Here is a 20,565-nt window from a genome sequence, read left to right on the forward strand (position 1 = left end):
CCTCCCCAGGGGGGCGAGGTCCCGGAACACGGCCAGTCGGTGTCTTCGCGTCCCGACACCCAGGTCGGGAGATGACAGCTATGGGGAGACGCAGGAGCAGCAGCGCCGGGGACCAAAGGAAGAGGAAAAGTCAGCTTCACACGAGACACTCACCGGCCACGCCACCTTTTCCCGGCGCGCTGAACCAGAAGCTGCCGCGGGGCATGCCGGGACTTCCTGAAGCCCGGACGCAGGCGCAGGAGCTCAACCCAAAAAAAAGAGCGGGACAGAACACGCAAGCGCGGCCTAAAGGACATTTCCGTTTCTCTGGTTCCGCCTCCCACTAATCGACAGTAGTCTTCACCAGGGAATGGACAGGATCCTCTTGACGTCACTCCCCGGGACCATTCATGGTGTTGGAGAGGACGCGGGGTGGGGGCGGGATTTGGGCGCTTGTTAACGCTCTCCTATTGGTTACTGCTGTTATGTTGGCCAGGTGGTTCTGCTTGTTACACTTTGACGGGTTCTCTTTCTAACCTTGGTGTTGCTCAGTGGGTTTTTCACATGTGACAGCGACAGTTATCAAAAACCGTCACGCTAGCGGTATGCTAAGCCCCGTTGTAAACACGTTCATACTAAGTAATCCTAACAACCATCCTGTTGAGTCGGAAATGTTAACTTTAGGCAGGGAGACCTAAAGGACCTTCAGGGAGGCAGGATGCACCTACAAGTGGGAGGCTGAAGAAGCAGCAGCAGCGGAATTTGGGGGGTGGGTGGGAAAGGATGAGATAAATGTATTCTGGACCTGCCGGCCTAGATGCCATTCGTGCAGTCTCACAAACTTTCTGTTAAGGTCTCAATAAAAAGCCAGGGACAAAAATCCTCAGCGGCTACCTAGTCGGGACCCCTCTCACTCTCAAGAGCTTCATACTTTCCTTCAATAAACTCTATCACTCTGTGTCTTTGCCCACTCTGTTGTCCACGAGATTCATTCTTCGACTCTATGAGACAAGGACCGGCGTCTCTCCAACCCTCCTGTAACACTATGAAGTCAATAGTATTACTATTTTCATTCTCTAGAAGGGGAAACAAAGACAGTTTTCAAGTGACTGCCTAAAGATAGAAGTAGGGCTAGAACTCTCTTCCAACCCAGTGTTTTCTTCCCTGTTTCATTTTTTAATATTCCATGAGTACCAAATCATTGTCATATTAAAAGGAAATCTCTTCTGTTCCTTTTTTCACAAGCAACACTCTCTCTATATATAGAGGAAATAACTGTTACTTGTGTGTTTATCTTCCTGTACCTGCATACACAACTTTGCCCATTTACTTTATCTTGAAGTTTTCCTATTTCAATATATCCACCGCATTTTCATTTTTAGGCTGCTGTGTTTAATCATGTACCATAATATAATCAATCTTCAATCATTTCCATTTTGGTGGACATTGAAATACTTTCTTGATTTAAAAAAAATGTTTATTTATTTTTGAGAGAGAGAGAGAGTGTGTGAGTGGGGTGGGGGGCAGAGAGAGAGGGAGGCAGAGGATCTGAAGCCGGCTCTGTGCTGAGCGCAGACAGCCAGATGCAGGGCTCGAACTCACAACCATGGAATCATGACCTGAGCTGCAGTGGGAGGCTTAACTGACTGAGCCACCCAGGGGCCCAACTTTCCTAATTTTTTTTATATGTGTGTGTTATCCTCGATTGGGATATTCTGGATATATTTTGAAGAGGGAGCAGATAGATTGGGATGTGGAGTTTGAGGGAAGTAACGGTGGAGTCTTCTCTATGGTCTCTGCCTTTACTCTGGCCTCTCCATCCTTCCATCATTTATGAAGACACTGGTAGCTCATTGAAGGGGTTTTCTGGATCGGGATATAAATGAAAAGAGGTGGGTTGTGAAATAGACTGATAAACCTCCCTAGTAAACAATTACACTTTGATTAAATATGACACTGAGCAGTTTTCACTAAACATTCTCCCACATATATTATCTGTTCGGTCCTTACAACCTTGCTCCTGGCTATTGTATTCATTTTATAGATGACGAAAGGGAGTGCTGGAGACATCATATCCACTAGCTACCATATCTCATCAATTGCAGAGTACACCAAAATGCCTCTTAGCTCCTATTATTATGAATTTTCTAGGTTATCTGCTGCCTCCTATTCCAAGGGCAGAGTAACTAGACAGCTACATTGTTAGGAGTGAGAGAGCGCATGCACAGAGTGATTGTGGGAGGAAACTCAGCATGGCAGTTCGCTTTTCCTCCTCCAATCCCCTGTGTTTTATTAGCCCCTAACATCAAGTTAGATTCGAAATATTCTGTATTTTTGATAGGGATACCTGAATTGCTCCAAAGTGTTTAAGGAATCCCTATTTTCCTCTTGTTTTCTCCCAAGTTATTTAGTAATTAAGAATATGACTGGGGCGCCTGGGTGGCGCAGTCGGTTAAGCGTCCGACTTCAGCCAGGTCACGATCTCGCGGTCCGTGAGTTCGAGCCCCGCGTCGGGCTCTGGGCTGATGGCTCAGAGCCTGGAGCCTGTTTCCGATTCTGTGTCTCCCTCTCTCTCTGCCCCTCCCCCGTTCATGCTCTGTCTCTCTCTGTCCCAAAAATAAATAAAACGTTGAAAAAAAAATTAAAAAAAAAAAAAGAATATGACTGCCCAGTCCACTTGGGGGTTAAAGTTCTCATAAATGAATCCACTGGCATTCTAGTTTATAAATTCCCTTAGGAGCTTAGTTATTGTGATTGTATCTTCTGAGAACTTCATCTACTCTAAGTGTGCTGATAAATAAAAACTGTGAACTTGCCAGTCTCAAGACTCTGATAAATGACGAGGATAATGCCAGTAGAGACACACTTCAAATATTACTGAGTGGAAAATTGAGAATATAGGTCATGGCTCCCGTCTACAACTGGAAAAACCAATTCACGATGGGATACTATAACTAGATGTCTTTGAGGGGAGGCATTTTAGATATGTGAAAAGGGGGATATTTGTCATTATTTAGTTGGCATTGTCCAAGGGACAGGATAACTCCGAAGTGGTAAACCTAAAAGCGGTTCATTTCACAAGTTTAATTTGGCTGCAAAACTAGATCTGGAGGCAGAGGACATGCTTTATAGATAGATGATTTTTTTTTTTTTTTTTGGTGCTCAAACATGCTTAAGGAATCTCAGAGCCTCTCATAATCCAGCAACCATACTAACATATCCAAATGCTGGTAGCAAGTCTCAGGGTTGGGTCTTAGGAGGAGGCATATTAAACAAATAGGTTTATTTGAGAGAAAAATAGTCTTTCTTTATTCACATTAAATATTAGATGAAGCAGAAGGTGGGAGGTAGACATAAAGGACAGGGTAAGTAAGACGACAAAGGAACATATAGGTAGGAAGTATGGGTAGACAGACGGGCATACTGGGAAGAGAGAAGGAGAGATGAGAAAAGTGATGAATGGATATGGTACAAAGATGAATTGTTTGAATTTTCACTTGGGGTTAATCATATCTGGCTTGATTTTATCAAAGCATAGCATCATTGTATATAGATATTGCAAGTGGCAGTGCTTTTTAAAGAAAAGTACAGTGGGGCGCCTGGGTGACTCAGGCTCAGGTAGTTAAGCATCTGATTTTGGTTCAGGTCACGTTCTCGCGGTTTGTGAGTTCGAGCCCCGCGTCGGGTTCTGTGCTGACAGCTCGGAGCCTGGAGCCTGCTTCGGATTCTGTGTCTCCCTCTCTCTCTGCCCTTCCCCTGCTCGCTCTCTCTCTCTTTCTCTCTCTCAAAATTAGATAAACATTAAAATTTTTTAAGTAAAGAAAAGCACAGAAATCTCTAGAAATATAAAAATATGTAATATTCTATTACATGTAACAAATAGTATGTGGACCATAGAGACAGTGAGCCAGGTCTGCACTAAATCAACAACCCGTGAGCTGTTGATGGGACACATCTACTCCGTTACCTGTAGTCCACGGGATGTTTAGTGACCAAGTGTAGAGTACTAGAAACAACACTAGCCATGCCTTAACAGCTTAGGGCTACTGGGAACACGTCTTGGCCGTAGTAGGGTTAGTCCTCCTCATGTTCATCTGGCCAGAGCGAGAATGAGAAAAAGTGTGTAGAGAAGAAGAGGGGATACATGATGGAGCTTTCCCTCCTCTCAGCCGAGTTCTCTTCCCTTTCCCAGCAGCCTCCTCAGTGCCGCCTTTACCTCCTTGTTTCTCAGAGTGTAGATGAGAGGGTTCACCATTGGCGTGACCACAGAGTAGAAGAGGGAAATGAATTTGCCCCGGCCCTGGTGGCTGGTCTTAGCCGGAAGGAGGTACCCGTAGATAGCTGACCCATAGAAGAGGAGCACCACCACCAGATGGGAAAGGCAAGTATTAAAGGCCTTTCTCTGTCCCTCAGCTGAGCGGATCTTCAGCACTGCCCGAGCTATGGAGCAGTAGGAGATCAGGATGATGCTCAGCGGGACGGCAGTGAAGAAGGTGCAGACACCATTGAGCACGGCCTCATTGAGACTTGTGTCTCCACAGGCCAGTTTGATCATGGCAGGCACCTCACACAGGAAGTTGTCCACCCTCCGGTGCCCACACAATGGGAGCTGGAGAGTGAACGTTGACTGGATCATGGAGTTGCTCAAGCCGCCCAGCCATGCAATGGCAGCCAGCAGCCAGCAGAGCCGAGGGCTCACGATGACGGTGTAGCGCAGGGGCTGGCAAACTGCCACATGGCGGTCGAATGCCATCACCACGAGCAGGATGCACTCAGTGGCCCCTAGCCAGAGGAAAACATAGAGCTGGATCACACAGCCAGCATAGCTTATAGTCTTATCTGGTCCCCATAAGTTGGTCAGCATTTGGGGGACCGAGCTGGTAGTAAAAGCGAGGTCCAGGGAGGAGAGGTTGCTGAGGAAGAAGTACATGGGGGTGTGGAGCCGGGCATCCAGGCAGGAGAGCAGGATGATGGTCGAATTCCCAACTAGGGTCAGCGAGTAAGAGAAGAGAATGACTATGAAAAAGACGATCTCCAGCTGGGGATGGTCAGATATACCCATCAGGATGAAGCCCTCTGAAAAGCTGTTGTTGGCCTCTGCCATTCTGCTTGTTCAGTCACTTGAAGAGTCTGTCCGGGGAGACGGCCACTTGCTGAGAGAAAAGCAAGTGAAAAAGAAGGATAAGGCTGCTCTGCATGAGAGAGGGTCCAATAGTTTTCTGGGCATCAGATTTAAGTACCAATTTAAATTTTATGACCGCAAAGGTTCGTGCAATCCCCACCCTCTATCAGTATCACATGAATGGAAATGTTATGTCACCCAGATGGCGAACACGAGCTATTGCCGTAATGAAAGACGTGCCTTATGAAGAAGCAGGGGACTAGGGATCTTCAGTTCAGCACAGTGGTTACAAGGATGGAGGGAATTGACCTTAGAATTACATGTAGAAATTCTTTAAATACACATTTCCCTAGCCAAGGTTTTGATATGCTCAGGGGAGGGGGAAGCAGACCCGCTGTCTTTGGAAAAGCCCTCCAGAAGTTTCTGATGAATGTTTCTCCCTCTCCTACATCTCCCCCCCTCCATGGTGAAAACTCCTGATCCAGAAAGATGAAGTGTGAAGAAGAACATGATGAGTCTATAAAATCATGAAAAAAAAAAAAAAGGTGGAAGAGTGAATACAGACTTATTCACCAAACACAGAAGATACAAACATGTAAGTTAAGAGGAGCTAAAAGTAGGACTTCAAATAAACAAAGCTTCACATAAGCCTAAGTAAGTTTAGGTGGAACAGACTAAAGAAATAAACAGCACTTATCCAAAATGGGGTTATTTCAGCTAATCGGAACCCATTATTAGTAAAGGAAACTAGAAGATCTCAGAGGATATCCTTGACCCTTTGATGTATAGGACCCCATGCTCATGTCTAAACTATGGAGTAAGTCTTACCATCTCACACACAAAAAATAGCTCTTGTTAATAATGGGCCCATTAGCATCTCCTTTGGGTATGACCTAGGCTTTGTTGAAAATCATAAGCCAAAGCCCTTTTACCTTCTTTAATAAATAAAGCAAACCTGGGGCGCCTGGGTGGCTCAGTCAGTTAAGCGCCGACTTTGGCTCTGGTCATGATCACACGGTTCGTGGGTTCGAACCTCACGTCGGGCTCTGGGCTAACAGCTCAGAGCCAGGAGCCTGCTTTGGATCCTGTGTCTCCCTCTCTCTCTGCCCCTTCCCTGCTTTCTCTCTCTCTCTCTCTCTCTCTCTAAAAAATAGAATAAACATTTAAAAATTTTTAAAAACTAAATAAAACAAACTCGAGAAGAAAGCAGTCTTTGAGGCAGCTGTCCTCATCTGGACACTGAAGACTGGGAGCAAATTCTCTTCCTCTTTCTCTGGACCAAGATGTGTTCCACAGGAACCCTGGTTGCCACACCCAAAGAGCAAGCTTGCTGGGAGACGCTACTCAAGGGAAGTGTGCTGGTGTGTTTGCTACTTCTGGTGCACCAGGTGGTGACCAGTTGGCCACATCTCTTGGCTAAAGACCCCAATAACTGTCCTTTCCATCAATTACTTGCCAAAATACTGGCAATCCGGATGATAGCTTCCACCTAGAAGTCAGAAGGGACATTGCTTCTAATTGTAGGTTTAAGTCAGCAATAGCATCCCTCTAGTGAGTCAGGGATGGTAAGCATTTCAGAGGACTTTTCAACCCACCTCCATGCCTCTATGTTATACCTCAAGTGGAGGTAACTACTTATCTTTTTCATTTAAGACTTAAGGTAGCTGGGGCGCCTGGGTGGCTCAGTCAGTTGAGGGTCCAACTTTGGCTCAGGTCATGATCTCGCGGTTGGTGAGGTCAAGCCCCGCATCGGGCACACTGCTGTCACCGCAGAGTCTGCTCCAGATCCTCTCTCCCAATCTTTCTGTACCCCTCCCCCGCTCACTCTCACTCTCCCAAAAATAAATAAACATTTAAAAAAGAAGAATTTAAGGTAGCTGAGGAACTGAGTGACCATCTGAGGGCCAGCTCATCTTTCTCTTCGTAAGTTCTTCCTGAAGCCCATCTCACTACCTCTGGATAGTAGAAGTGCCTCCCTCTTGTATCCCTCTAGGGGAAAGAAACAGACAGACACTGCTCATCTCCTTCCACAAACTGTCAGGTCTTTGGGTGTCTGGTGCTTTGTGGAAGCTCAGAGATGCCAAAATTTCTTTCAGACTGTGCTCTGTGCATATGGAATTTTTATCCCAAGAAGAAATCAGCCAAAACAGAAAAGAAAAAGCTGTACCAAGAGTGGGAAGCTATCAACCTCAGCCCCCAGAAAATGCAGGAGGAAATGCCAGACCAGCTAGACTCTTGGCCTGAGCTTGACAAACTCCCCAAGCCAATGTGAGTATAACTTCCAGTCTGAATTCAGCAACTCAACTGCTCTTCAGGGTACTTTCCTCCCTCGAAGGTCTCTTCCCTTGTTCCTATTTCTGTCATAATTTGGGAATGTTAAACTGATCCAGAACTACTGGCATTTTAAGAGAAGCCCAGAGAGGACAATATTGAATGCAAAGGGTACACCATTTATGGGGCAATTTAGGCGGGGGGAGGGGGCACCCAGATGGAGGTTGCTTGCGTACAGAATGATTTTCAAGAATGGCTCCTATGATACATAGATGGTTACCATCCTGGCCTGCCTGTGAATTTGGACTGAATGTTCAGGATATTGAGAAAAGGAGCCAAGATCTGTATCTCAAAAAGAATCCTGGATATTGTAATTTCCCACCTTTACCCAGTTTTCTGCCTGCTCTGAATCCCACAACTCTTCACTGACCACTTGTGGATTAGGTGCCGCATCTGGGATCGGGGTTGGCTGCCTCCTGTCGTGGAAATTTGCTCCCGAGCTGCTGGCACTCCCCATTGGTGACTGTGTGTTCTGAGAATCCAAGCCTTGCTTTAATGTGAGCCCGAGCACTAAAGTGAAAGTGAGTCATCATCAACAAACAAACCCAACTGTAAATTCCCAATCCTGGTAGAGAAGTTTTTAGACGTGTTTTCGGTATTTCATTTATTTGGGAGGTCGTTGGCAGTGCTACTCTGGAGAGCCCGGTTTGTGCCTGACTATCTTGCATGGAAGTTCTAAGTGACTCTTTCTCGACGACCTGCTCAGAACGGGAAACAGGGTTTTCTGTGGAGAACGACACTGCGGCAGAATGGCCCACAAGAACCCAAAACAAAACACACTTTGTGTAGAAGGGTGAAGTCTAAGGTGAAATACAATCAAAATCTCTCCAGTCAGAAGGTCTCAGGTATTTGATCAGATTAACAGGAATTTTATCCCCAAATCTTAGAATCCGAGAATTAGAGATGAGGGAGTTGGAATCTTAAAAGAGGTAAGATAGGACCAATAAGTGAGAAAGGTGACAGTTCAAAACTAAACTTGTGGGACGTGTAATGCCTAAGGGGCACCGCAGTTTAAAAATATTGAAATCTAAGAAATCAGTTATAAAGAGGAGTGAAGGTGGAAAATGCCGTCTGAAGGGGACTTTAACTTTTGACGTTCACATCAGGGAAGACAACCAAGTTTCCTTAAAATTGGTTTCTGATGCTCCTGTTGGAACAATCCTGGCTGCAGGGACCATGAGCCTGGCTCGGGTGGCAGTTCTAATGAGCATAGGATCTCACCAAATAGAAAAAGGGCTAAACGCATGGCCACATATCACCCAGGTATACAAACTGAACACCTCAGACTGAGAATGGAACTGGCGGGATAAGCAGGGGGTTCCAGGAATAGCTCTCCAGGTTACACGTCTCTGCAAGCTGGTGACAGTTCCTTGTAACGGGTGTCGTCAAAGGAAACCCAGAATGTTTGATGTGAGGGCCAGGGGGAGAGTGCTCTGCCTTGTGCTGCCTGGGCAGTTCCTTAGGGGAAGTTCTTACCTGATTTGCCTGATGGTTTAAAAGACACGGAACATGTGCAGAGTTTTACAGAGGAGGGGGCAGAAGGAACTAGATCCTATGGAGAACGGCTACGAGGCTAAGTCGTTTAAGAGGTGGGTGAAGGGAGGTTTGCTTTGGCTTTCCCTTCCAGTTAGTGTCTTCACGATAGTGAGGGGATTTTAAAGATGTGTGAGAGCAGGTGCTCTCCTTATGTGTGAAAAGCAAACTAGGTTTCAATTAAAAGCAAGAGATATTATGATTGGACATTTTTAGATTTCAGTACGATAACACATGGGAGAAAAAGATGGGCTTAGAGATTTGCCTGCCTGAGGGCACTGGACTGTACCGAAGCCTTCCATGACCTTCTTCTGCTGAGGATGCTGTTCTTAGGACACGGGTATGTATGCTAAAGTGTTTCGTTTTGTTTTTTTTAATCCTCATAGTTGAGAATTTCCCAGCTCCTCTCCTGGACCATTTTAGAAATGACTTTGTTAGGGGCGCCTGGGTGGCTCAGTCGGTGTCTGAGTGTCTGACTTTGGCTCAGGTCATGATCTCATGGTTTGTGAGTTCGAGCCCCGCGTCGGGATCCGTGCTGACAGCTCAGAGCTTGGAACCTGCTTCACATTCTGTGTCTCCCTCTCTCTGACCTCCCTCCCTTGCTCACGCTCTGTCTCTGTCTCTCTCTCAAAAATAAATAAACATTAAAAAAAAAAAAGAAGGAAAAGAAATGACTTTGTCAAAGAGTTCCTCATGTGTAGTTTCAAAACTTCCCTTCACAGCTCGAATATTTCCCCCTCCCATCTCTTCTCTCAGCTGATGGACAAGGTCACAAACGGGCTCGGGGCTCCATTACCATGTTACTTCCAACCTTTCTCCTGTGGGAAGATTCCAACACCTGTGCCTTTAAAAAGCGATTCCTTCCATACTCTCTCTTTTCTCCTTCCTTTCCCCATCGTTTTTCCCTTTTCGCCTCTCTTCCATATACTCTGAAGTCTCCATTCATAAAAGCCTGCAGATTTTCATGGAAATATACCTTTGGCTTCAGGGCTCTCCCAAATCCATCACGCTGTCCTTGGTGGATCAAATGAGAGGGTGATGATCAGAGAGGACGATGTGCCATGTGGCTGCTCCTTGCCCACGAGTTGGGAGCGCAGGCTTTTAACCCTGGGGCCGGCCTTGGCCCTCTGAGAAGCACAGGCCCTGCTGCCTGGAAGCCTGGCTGGTTCTGGCTCCTTCTGCAGAGCCCAGGGGGGCACAACCATCCCCCAAAGGCAATTAGCACTAAGCACCAGCGTGGCCAGCAAACGGGGCGGTGGGGGCAGGGGGGAGATGTCCCTGAAGAACCCTCTCCATCTTTCACCTCAGGCCCGTCCCAAACACACATTACTAACTAATGAGTAATAAGAATCACCACACTCCTGGGGCGCCTGGGTGGCTCAGTCGGTTGAGCGGCCGACTTCGGCTCAGGTCATGATCTCGCGGTCCGTGAGTTCGAGCCCCGCGTCGGGCTCTGTGCTGACAGCTCAGAGCCTGGAGCCTGTTTCAGATTCTGCGTCTCCCTCTCGCTGACCCTCCCCCGTTCATGCTCTGTCTCTCTCTCTCTCAAAAATAAATAAACGTTAAAAAAAAAAATTAAAAAAAAAAGAAAAAGAATCACCACACTCCTTAAATGGTTACTGAGGATATAATTTTGTCCCTTTTAAGGTACTTTCATATGATCTCAGTTGTTACAATGCTTTCCTTTTTTCCCCCTTTTTTTAGTGTTTATCCGCTTTTAGAGAGAGAGAGCACGAGCGGGGTAGGACCAGAGAGAGAGAGGGAAACAGAGGATCCGAAGCGGGCTCTATGCTGACAGCAGTGGCTCGAACCCACCAAGTGTGAGATCACGACCTGAGCTGAAGTCAGACGCTTAACCGACGAAGCCCCCCGGTCGCCCCTTTAAAGTACTTTCTGGGCGGTTAAAGCAGGTGGTCTTATCCCCACTTGGTAGACGGGTGAACGGAACAGGAAGTGATTACGTGACATGCTTAGTGTTAAACAGTGGCGGCTCCAGCGTTTACTCACTGGGCACAAACTGACCACCCTATGCATCAATGAGTATGTTTGACTCCTCTTCTGGGCGACGTTGTCTTTGAGTGTTTTTCCAGGGAGGGAAGGGGGACAAGGGGATTCCCGCTGTCTCTGGCCCTAACATAAACCACGCATCAGGGGCGTGAAACTTAGACACTGACACCATGCTGTGTGGAGAGAAATCGCTTACAAATGACACTAAATAAACACGTATGAGGTGACTGGCAACTGATTAGGTCATTAGATGTCATGGGAGATAAATCACCCTGGAAACCGTTGACCTAGAAACCATGTCACGCAAAAGAGTGATCACTGAGGGTACACAGGGTGCCACCTGCCGGAGGGGTCCAGGTGTGAGCAAAATGGGCATGGCCCCCATCGAGGGGGGCTCCCCGCCCTGTGGGTCTGTCTTGGCAAGTGTCTCATAGTCATCAGCCCCGCTTGCTAGCTTGTACCAGACGCTGCGCTCAGCAGTTTTGCAAACATTATCACGATGACCGCACCAGGCAGACATTCCTGCTCTACGAAGAGAAACTAAGGCTCCAAGGTGTTACGTAATCGGTGCAAGACAAAGAGCTAGTACACGGCAGAGAAGCTCACACTAGGTCTATTTGACTGCAAAGTCCACGCTCATGAAAAATCGAAGCATCTCAATGAACACCAATGGGGAATTCAGTGAATGATGGCACCTCTAGGGAATACTGTACAAACTGTCATCAATGGACTCTACAAGATTTCTCTTGTTTTAATTTAAGTTAATCTTATTTTATGTTATTAACTTTTCCAGTCTATTCCCAATCCCACTCTCATTCCATACTCATAGTCACCTGCTCTGTCTCCTCTGGTGGACATGTTAGGTGTTTGGGTCTAATTGTATCCTTGTAAAACACAATGCTGTCTTGTCTATGTAAATGTTTTAAATTGCTGCCCATGGCATTTGCCATAGATTTCATTCTGTTTCTTCCCTTTTAACTTCTCTTTTTTGACAGTGTTCTCACTTACGTTTTAAAAAACACAACCATGTTGCCACGGGTCCATTTGCTTCAGTGTTTCTCATGCTGAATACGTACCTATCATAGTTTATTTTTCATTCCGCAAGGGGTGAACATACAGCTTGTCTTAATTTCCCATTACCACAAACAATGCTGCAATGAACATTCACATGCATATCCCTTCATGGACCTGCATGAGTGCCTATCACGGATATGTATGTATGTATGTATGTATGTATGTTCGTTCATTCTAGATGGAGACTGCTGGGCAACAGGGATATGCTTATGATCACTGATTCTGCCAATGGGTTGACAGAATCTATGACTCCCAGTGAAGTCATAGAAATGAAGGTTTATGATTTCCCTTCATCCGAGCCAACACCTACTATAACCAAAGGTCCTAATGTCTGCCAATGTGTTGGGTATGAAAGTATCACAGTTTAGTCTGCCTTTTTCCGATTACTAATGAGGTTTAACAGATGTGTTGGCTTTTTAAATTTCTTATTCTATAAATTGCATTTTCATACCGTCTGCCTGCTTTTAGTTTTTCTTTGTGTTTCTTGTTTATTGGCCATTGTTCTTAGTACTGTCTACCTAAACCTTGCCAGTTATAGACATTGTAAATATTTCCCCCTAGTTAAGTCTATGCCAAACTTTGAACAAAAATCCTAAATTTTGATATAATCCAATTAATACATTTCCTGCATTGAAGTTGATTTGTGCTTTTAACAGTTCTTTCCAGTCCCTAATATACAAATACATCCCGTTTCATTTTCTTCAGACAGATTTATCTTTCACATTTAAGTGTTTAATTCTTTGGGATTTCATCATTGTATGTAATATGAGGTGATCCAACTTAATTATTATTTTTTCAACTTAATTATTTTATTAAATACAGGGTTATTTTTCCTTCACACAAAGCAAATTCAGAAATGAACGATCAGGATTTAGTGTGGTAGCAAATTAACAACCATCAGTCCAGGTTCCTTCCACCTTCACGCTCCACCACCCTCATCAGTGGCTTCTATCCTCAAGGCTACCTATGGTCTAAGCTGGCGGCAGGTGCTCTAGTCATCATGTCCCCACTGCTGCAAGGAAGGTGGAAGATGTTTTTGCCTCTTGGGGAAGCTATCCTAGAAGCTCCACCAGTATCTTCCCCTCACATCTCATGGATGAGGATTTAATCATATAAGGAAATCTAATTGCATAGGAGGCTGAGAAATGTAGTTTTTACCTGGTCGCAATTATCACGTCATACATCATATCATATGTAGCACCAACAATATAAATAAGTACTGTGTTACAATTAATGGAGACTGGATATTGAGTAGCCAAACAGTAGTCCCTGCCACAAAAAGATTATTAACTTGTTTTGAAATGGCCTTCTGGGGCACCTGGCTGGCTCAGTCAGCGAAGCATGCAACTTTTGACCTAAAGGTTGTAAGTTTGAGCCCCAAGTTGGGTGTAGAGATTACTTAAAAATAAAATCTCTTGGGGCGCCTGGGTGGCGCAGTCGGTTAAGCGTCCGACTTCAGCCAGGTCACGATCTCGCGCTCCGTGAGTTCGAGCCCCGTGTCGGGCTCTGGGCTGATGGCTCAGAGCCTGGAGCCTGTTTCCAATTCTGTGTCTCCCTCTCTCTCTGCCCCTCCCCCGTTCATGCTCTGTCTCTCTCTGTCCCAAAAATAAATAAATGTTGAAAAAAAATTTTTTTTAAATAAAAAAATAAATAAAATAAAATAAAATCTCTTAAAAAACTTAATGGCCTTTTGTATTGTTTGGATAAACACAATAAGAATGAATTCTATACAATTAAAAATATCCAAACAGGGGCACCTGGCTGGCTCTGTCATTTAAGCTTCTGACTTTGGCCCAGGTCATGATCTCACGGTTCGTTAGTTCAAGCCCCCCATGGGGCTCTGTGTGGACAGCATGGAGCCTGCTTTGGATTCTGTCTCCTTCTTTCTTCCCCTCCCCTGCTCTCTCTCTCTCTCACACACACACACACACTCTCTCTCTCTCTCTCTCTCTCTCTCTCTCTCTCAAAAATAAATAAACATTTAAAAATATCCAAATAAAAACTATTTTTAATGTCTCAAGTTTTTACTGAGATAAAATTCATGTAACAGAGAAATCTGCCTGGCTCAGTCAGTAGAGCATGTGACTCTTGATCTCAGGGTTGTGATTTTGAGTCCCATAGTGGGTGTAGAGATTACTTAAAAATAAAATCTTTAAAATTCACATAACAGAATTCACAAGTTTAACCATTTTAAAGGGTTAAATCCAGTGACGTTTATTATATTCACAAAGTTGTACAATCATTGCCACTCTCTAGGTCCAGAATATTTTCATCATCCCAAAGGAGAATCCCTGTGCCCATTAAGAAGTTACTCCCAAAAAATAAAAATAAAAATAAAAAATAAAAAATAAAAAAAAAAAAGAAGTTACTCCCCATTCTCTCTTGGGCCCCATCCTCTTGCAACCACTAATCTCCTTTCTGTCTATATGGGACTGGCCATTCCAGGATTTTCATATATAAGGAATCACAGAATATGTAGCCTTTGGGGTCTGACTTCTTTCATTTAGCATAATATTCATCCATTGTAGTATATATCAGTATTAAATTCCTTTTTATGGATTAATAATATTCAAATGTATAAATATACTACATTTTATTTACTCATTCATCAGTGGATTAACATTTGGGTGGGTTACACCTTTTGGCTATTAGGAATAGTGCTGCTGTGAACATTCATGCATGAGTTTTTGTTTGAAAACATGTTTCTAATTCCTTTAGAAAACATGTTTCTAATTCCCTTAGAAAACATGTTTCTAATTCCCTCAAATATCTAGGAGTAGAATTACTGGTTCACATGGCAATTCTGTGTTTAACTTTTTGAGGAACCGACGAACTATTTTCCGTAGAGAATGTACCATTTTATAGGCCTACCACAAATGTGTCAAGGTTCCAGTTTCTCCATATTTCACCAATTCTTGTTATTTTCCTTAAAAAAAAAAATTATAGCAGCCCTAGTGGGTGAGCTGTATGTCATTGTGGTTTTGATTTTCCTTTCGCCAGGGTCTAATGATGTTGAGGCATCATTTCATGCCTTTGTTGGCCATATGTGTAACTTCTTTGGACAAATGTCTATTCAAATTCTTTCCCTATTTTTTAATTAGATTGTCTTTTTTGCTGTTGAGTTTGAAGAGTTCTTTACATGTTTTGGACACTAGACACTTATCAGACATATGATTCACAAAAATTTTCTCTCATTGTGTGGACTGTCATTTCACTTTTTAGATAGTGTCCTTTGAAGCACAAACATTTTTTTATTTTGATGAGGTCAAAAGTATCTATTTTCTTTTGTTGGTTTTCATTTTGGTATCAGATCTAAGAATCCATTGCCAAATCCAAGGCCATGAAGACTTAACCACATGTTTTCTTTTAAGAGTTGTACAGTTTCAGCTCTTACATTTAGGTCTTTTTTCAATTTGAATTAAGTTTTGTATATAGTGTGAGGTATGCAATCTGACTCTTTGGCATGTCTATATACAGTTTTCTTGGGACCATTTGTTGGCAAGAGTCTTCTTTCTCCATTGAACGGTCTTGATACTACTGTCAAAAATCAATTCACCATAGATGTATGGGTTTGTTCCTGGACTCTTATTTCTATTCAACTGATCTTACCACAATGTTTTCGTTACTATACCTTTGTAATAACTTTTGAAATCAGAAATAGTGAGTCCTCCAACTGTGTTCTTTTTCAAGATTGTTTTGGCTATTCAGGATCATTTGCAATTCCCTATTCATTTTAGGATTCACTTTTCAATTTCTATAAAGAGGCAGTTAGTATTTTGACAGGGATTGCATTAAATCTGTAGATTGCTTTGGAGAATATGGCCATCTTAATAATATTAAGACTTCCAAGCCATGGACATGAAACGTCTTTCTATTCTTTTGGTATTGTTTAATTGATTACAGCAGTATTTTATAGTTGTTAGTGTACAAGTGTTGCATCTTCTTAGTGAAATTTATTCCTAAATATTTTCTTCTTTTTGACATATTGTAAAGGGAATTGTTTTCTTAAATTCCTTTTTAAATTGTTCATTGGTAATACATAGAAACACAGCGGAGTTTTGTATCTTGATCTTGCATTCTGCAACTTTGATGGATTTGTTTATTTACTTTTTCTTTTTTTAAATTTACACCCAAGTTACTTAGCATATAGTGCAACAATGATTTCAGGAGTAGATTCCTTAATGCCCCTTACCCATTTAGCCCATCCCCCCTCCCACAGCCCCTCCAGTAACCCTCTGTTTGTTCTCCATATTTAAGAGTTTCTTATGTTTTGCCCCCCTCCCTATTTTTATATTTTCACTTCTCTTCTCTTATGCTCATCTGTTTTGTATCTTAAAGTCCTCATATGAATGAAGTCATAAGATATTTGTCTTTCTCTAATTTCGCTTAGCATATTACCCTCTAGTTCCATCCACGTAGCTGCAAATTACAAAATTTCATTGTTTTTGATTGCCACATTGTATATGCATACCACATCTTCTTTATCCAGTCATCCATCGATGGACATTGGGCTCTTTCCATACTTTGGCTATTGTCGATAGTGCTGCTATAAACATTGGGGTATAAACATTGGTCCCTTTGAAAGAGCATACCTGTATCCCTTGGATAAATACTTAGTAGTGCAATTCCTGGGTTGTAAGGTAGTTCTATTTTTAATTTTTTGAGGAACCTCCATACTGTCTTCCAGAGCGGCTGCACCAGTTTGCATTCCCACCAGCAGTGCAAAAGAGATCCTCTCTCTCTACATCCTCACCAACATCGGTTGTTGCTTGAGTTGTTAATGGGAGCCCTTCTGACAGGTGTGAGGTGATATCTCATTGTGGTTTTGATTTGTATATCCCTGATGATGAGCGATGTTGAGTATTTTTTCATGTGTCGGTCGGCCATCTGGATGTCTTCTTTGGAGAAGTGTCTATTCATGTCTTTTGCCCATTTCTTCACTGGATTATTTGTTTTTTGGGTGTTGAGTTTGATAAGTTCTCTATAGATTTTGGATACTAACCCTTTACCTGATATATCATTTGCAAATATCTTCTCCCATTCTGTCGGTTGCCTTTCAGTTTTGCTGATGCTGAATTTGTTTATTAACTCTAATAGTTGGGTTTTTGTAGGGATTCTTTAGGACTTTCTATAAATAAGATCATGTCATCTGTTAAGAGATAGTTTTGCATCTTCCTTTCCAATTTGGGAATGAACAAAAATGATTGAAGAAAAAATCCATCATGGGAAAACTTTTATGTAAAAAAAATTAAATATGGAAAACAATGCTATACACGCAATGCTATACACTTACTGGTACACACATACATTTACTTAATGCTTCAATAAAGCCAGGATGTCCTAGGCATCTTTGTGTTAATTATTGAATTTCCTTAAAAACCTCATAAGGTGGGCTTTTTTGACTTTCATTTTACAAAACAGAAAACTGAAAAATCTAAAGCTTAAATAAATTGCTCAAGACCACACAGCTAATACGAAGTGGAGCTGGTGTATGAACCCAGGTAATCAAATTCCTGAGTCACTGCTCTGACTACCAAAAAATCCCACAATGAACACCAAACTCATGATAATGGTTAAATTTGGAGAGAGAAGGAATGGAATAAGAATGGGAAGTGGTACACATGATCTTCAATTGTACTTGTTAGATTTTATTTAATTGGGTAGTAGGTGCAAAGGTGTTCATTATGTTATTCTACATAGATTTTTTTCTATGTATATTTTGTTATTTCATAATTTAAATTTTTGAGAAAATAGTTAAGCATTTACTGCAACCAATTGGAAAAGAGATACAAGAGAGAATCCAATTACTGGCGTGGCTCATATGAAACAGTAGAATTTTAAAAATATAAAATACAAATGTTAAGAAGGAAAATAAAAGAGACATAGTAGAACTAATATAAAACAACTATAGAGCAGTAAATCTGAAAATCGAGATGAAATTATTAAATTTCTGGAGAAAGATGAAATGCTGAAATTGGGACATGACAGAAAATAGAATTTAATCACTGAAGAAGTTGAAAGAGTAAACAGTAACGTCCTACCAAAAGAACTCTAGGCTTTGAATTCCCACATTTGCTGGTCTTCAAAACTGTCTTGAGCATTCTTGACCTTTTGCTCTTTCACATACATTTTTAATTTTTTAAAGTTTGTTTATTAATTTTGAGAGAATGAGAACACGAGCAGGGGAGGGGAGAGGGAGGAAAAGACAGAATCCCAAGCAGGCTCTGCGCTGACAGCACAGAGACCCTTGCAGGGCTTAGACTCATGAAACTGTAAGACCATGACCTGAGCCAGGTCAAGAGTCAGATGCTTAACAGACTGAGCCACCCAGGTGCCTCCAGTTTGTTTGTTTGTTTGTTTGTTTTTCTTTTCTAAGTAGGCTTTACACCCAGCACAGAGCCCAATGCAGGGCTTGAACTCAGGACCCCTAGGTCAAGACCTGAGCTGAGATCAAGAGTCAGTTGCTCAACTAACTGAGCCATCCAGGGGCCCCTCACATACATTTTGAAATCAGCCTTTTCAGATTTCAAAATAAGCCCTGTTGGTATTGTGAATAGAATTGTATTAAATTTGTAAATTAACTGAGAAGAATCAACTCTGCGAGTCTGAGTCATCCCATCTGTGATGAGAGTTTTTATAAGTCTTCTTTAATGTGCTTTAATTATGACATCTTTCTTTCCATAAAGGTCTTGCACATCTTTTGTTAGTCACTGAATAATATCTTTTTTGCAATAATTGTGTAATGTTCTAACTTTGCTGGTATATAGGAAAGTAATTGATTTATACACTGATCCTCTATCCAGCAAGATACTAACCTTAGCTGTTTATTCTCTTGGATTCTATATAACTGTAGGCGGTTACATAATCTGTTAATAAAAATAGCTTTGGGGCGCCTGGGTGGCGCAGTCGGTTAAGCGTCCGACTTCAGCCAGGTCACGATCTCGCGGTCCGTGAGTTCGAGCCCCGCGTCGGGCTCTGGGCTGATGGCTCAGAGCCTGGAGCCTGTTTCCAATTCTGTGTCTCCCTCTCTCTCTGCCCCTCCCCCGTTCATGCTCTGTCTCTCCCTGTCCCAAAAATAAATAAACATTGAAAAAAAATTTTAAAAATAAAAATAAAAATAAAAATAGCTTTATTTATTTTTACTCTCAGTGAGAGTGATTTTTTTCTTTTAAAAATTTTAACACATGTATAGTCTTTCTGTGCTGATAGTGCTCTCACAACCATGGTGAATGTTCCTAAAACCTGCCGGACTTTCTGAAAGAAACGTGGCAAGCACCAACCCCACAAAGTGACACAGTACAAGAAAGGCAGATTCTCTTTATGCCCAGGGAAAGCGGCGTTGTGACAGGAAACAGAGTGGCCATGATGGGCAAACTTAGCTGATTTTCTGGAAGAAGGCTAAAACTACAAAGAAGATTGTGCTGAGGCTTGAATGTGTTGAGCCCAACTGCAGATCTAAGAGAATGCTGGCTATTAAGAGATGCAAGCATTTTGCACTGGGAGGAGATAAGAAGACAGAGTCCCAAGTGATCCAGTTCTAAGCTTCATATTTTGTTACATTATGAAGATAATAAAATCTTGAGGTTATGTTCATTTCAAAAAAAAAATTTAACACTGTATAGATTTGGGTAATAATCACCATACTCAGGACACAGAATCGTTCAGTCACCCCCCAAAACTCCCTCCTGCTATCCCTTTGTAGTCACCCCCCACAACCCATTGACCCTGGCAGCCACTGATCTGCTCTCCAACCCTACAGAGATGAAAATATCATATAAATTGTCTTTTTTAATAATATCACCTAAGTGGAATTTTACTGTATGTAACCGTTTGAACTAGTACAATGCTCTTGAGATTCATCCAAGTTGTCATGTGTACCAAAAGTTTGTTCCTTTTTATTCCTGAGTAACATTCTACTGTACAAATGTACCACAGTTTGTCCATTCATCTGTTGTGGTTGTTTTCAGTTTATGGTGATTATGAAGGGAAGTTCTATAAGTATTTGTGTTCCGGTTTTTGTGGGAGCATGCTTTTATTCCCCTAGGGTAGGTACACAGGAATGGGATTTCTGGGTCACACTGTAAGTGTATGTTTAACTTTATAGTAAATTGCCAAATGATTTTCCAGAATGGTTGTATCATTTTGCATTCCTAGCAGTGATGTATGACCTCTCCAGTTGCTCCACACATTTGCTACTGCTTGGTATTTTATTTTTATTTTAGCCATTCTCATAGGTGTGTAGTGATAGCTTATCCTAGTTTTAATTCGCATTTCCCTAATAGCTAATGATGTCGAACATCCTTTCTTGTATTATTTGCCGTTCTTATATCCTCTTTGGTGAGGTGTCTGTTCATGACTTTTGCCCATTTTTAAATTAAATTTCTGGTAAGATAATTGCAGATTCACACACAGTTATAAGAAATCATATAGACAGACTCATGTATTCTTACCTAGTTTCTTTCAGTCATAACAGGATGCAGAACTATATACATAGTACATTCTCACAACTCAGAAATTGC

The 20,565-nt window shown here is 42.4% G+C and overlaps 1 protein-coding gene and 1 pseudogene across 1 annotated transcript; one reads left to right on the top strand and one right to left on the bottom strand.

The window, feature by feature from the left end:
- Nucleotides 1–3,823: 3,823 nt before the first annotated feature.
- OR2C1 (olfactory receptor family 2 subfamily C member 1) lies at nt 3,824–10,322 on the bottom strand. The gene has a single exon (XM_086692219.1). It carries the CDS (start codon nt 5,081–5,083, stop codon nt 4,145–4,147), a length of 939 nt encoding a protein of 312 aa, XP_086548345.1. The 5' UTR covers nt 5,084–10,322; the 3' UTR covers nt 3,824–4,144.
- Nucleotides 10,323–19,268: 8,946 nt separating this feature from the next.
- On the top strand, nt 19,269–19,614 carry LOC112853228 (large ribosomal subunit protein eL42-like; annotated as a pseudogene).
- Nucleotides 19,615–20,565: the final 951 nt, after the last annotated feature.

The sequence above is a fragment of the Puma concolor genome, chromosome E3, assembly GCF_028749965.1.
Source record: "Puma concolor isolate L17-30 chromosome E3, mPumCon1.1.hap2, whole genome shotgun sequence".
In the NCBI taxonomy this organism is placed as follows: domain Eukaryota; kingdom Metazoa; phylum Chordata; class Mammalia; order Carnivora; family Felidae; genus Puma; species Puma concolor.

Coding starts and splice junctions, on each gene's coding strand:
- OR2C1 (XM_086692219.1), bottom strand. CDS start 5,083: ATGGCAGAGGCCAACAACAGCTTTTCAGAGGGCTTCATCCTGATGGGT.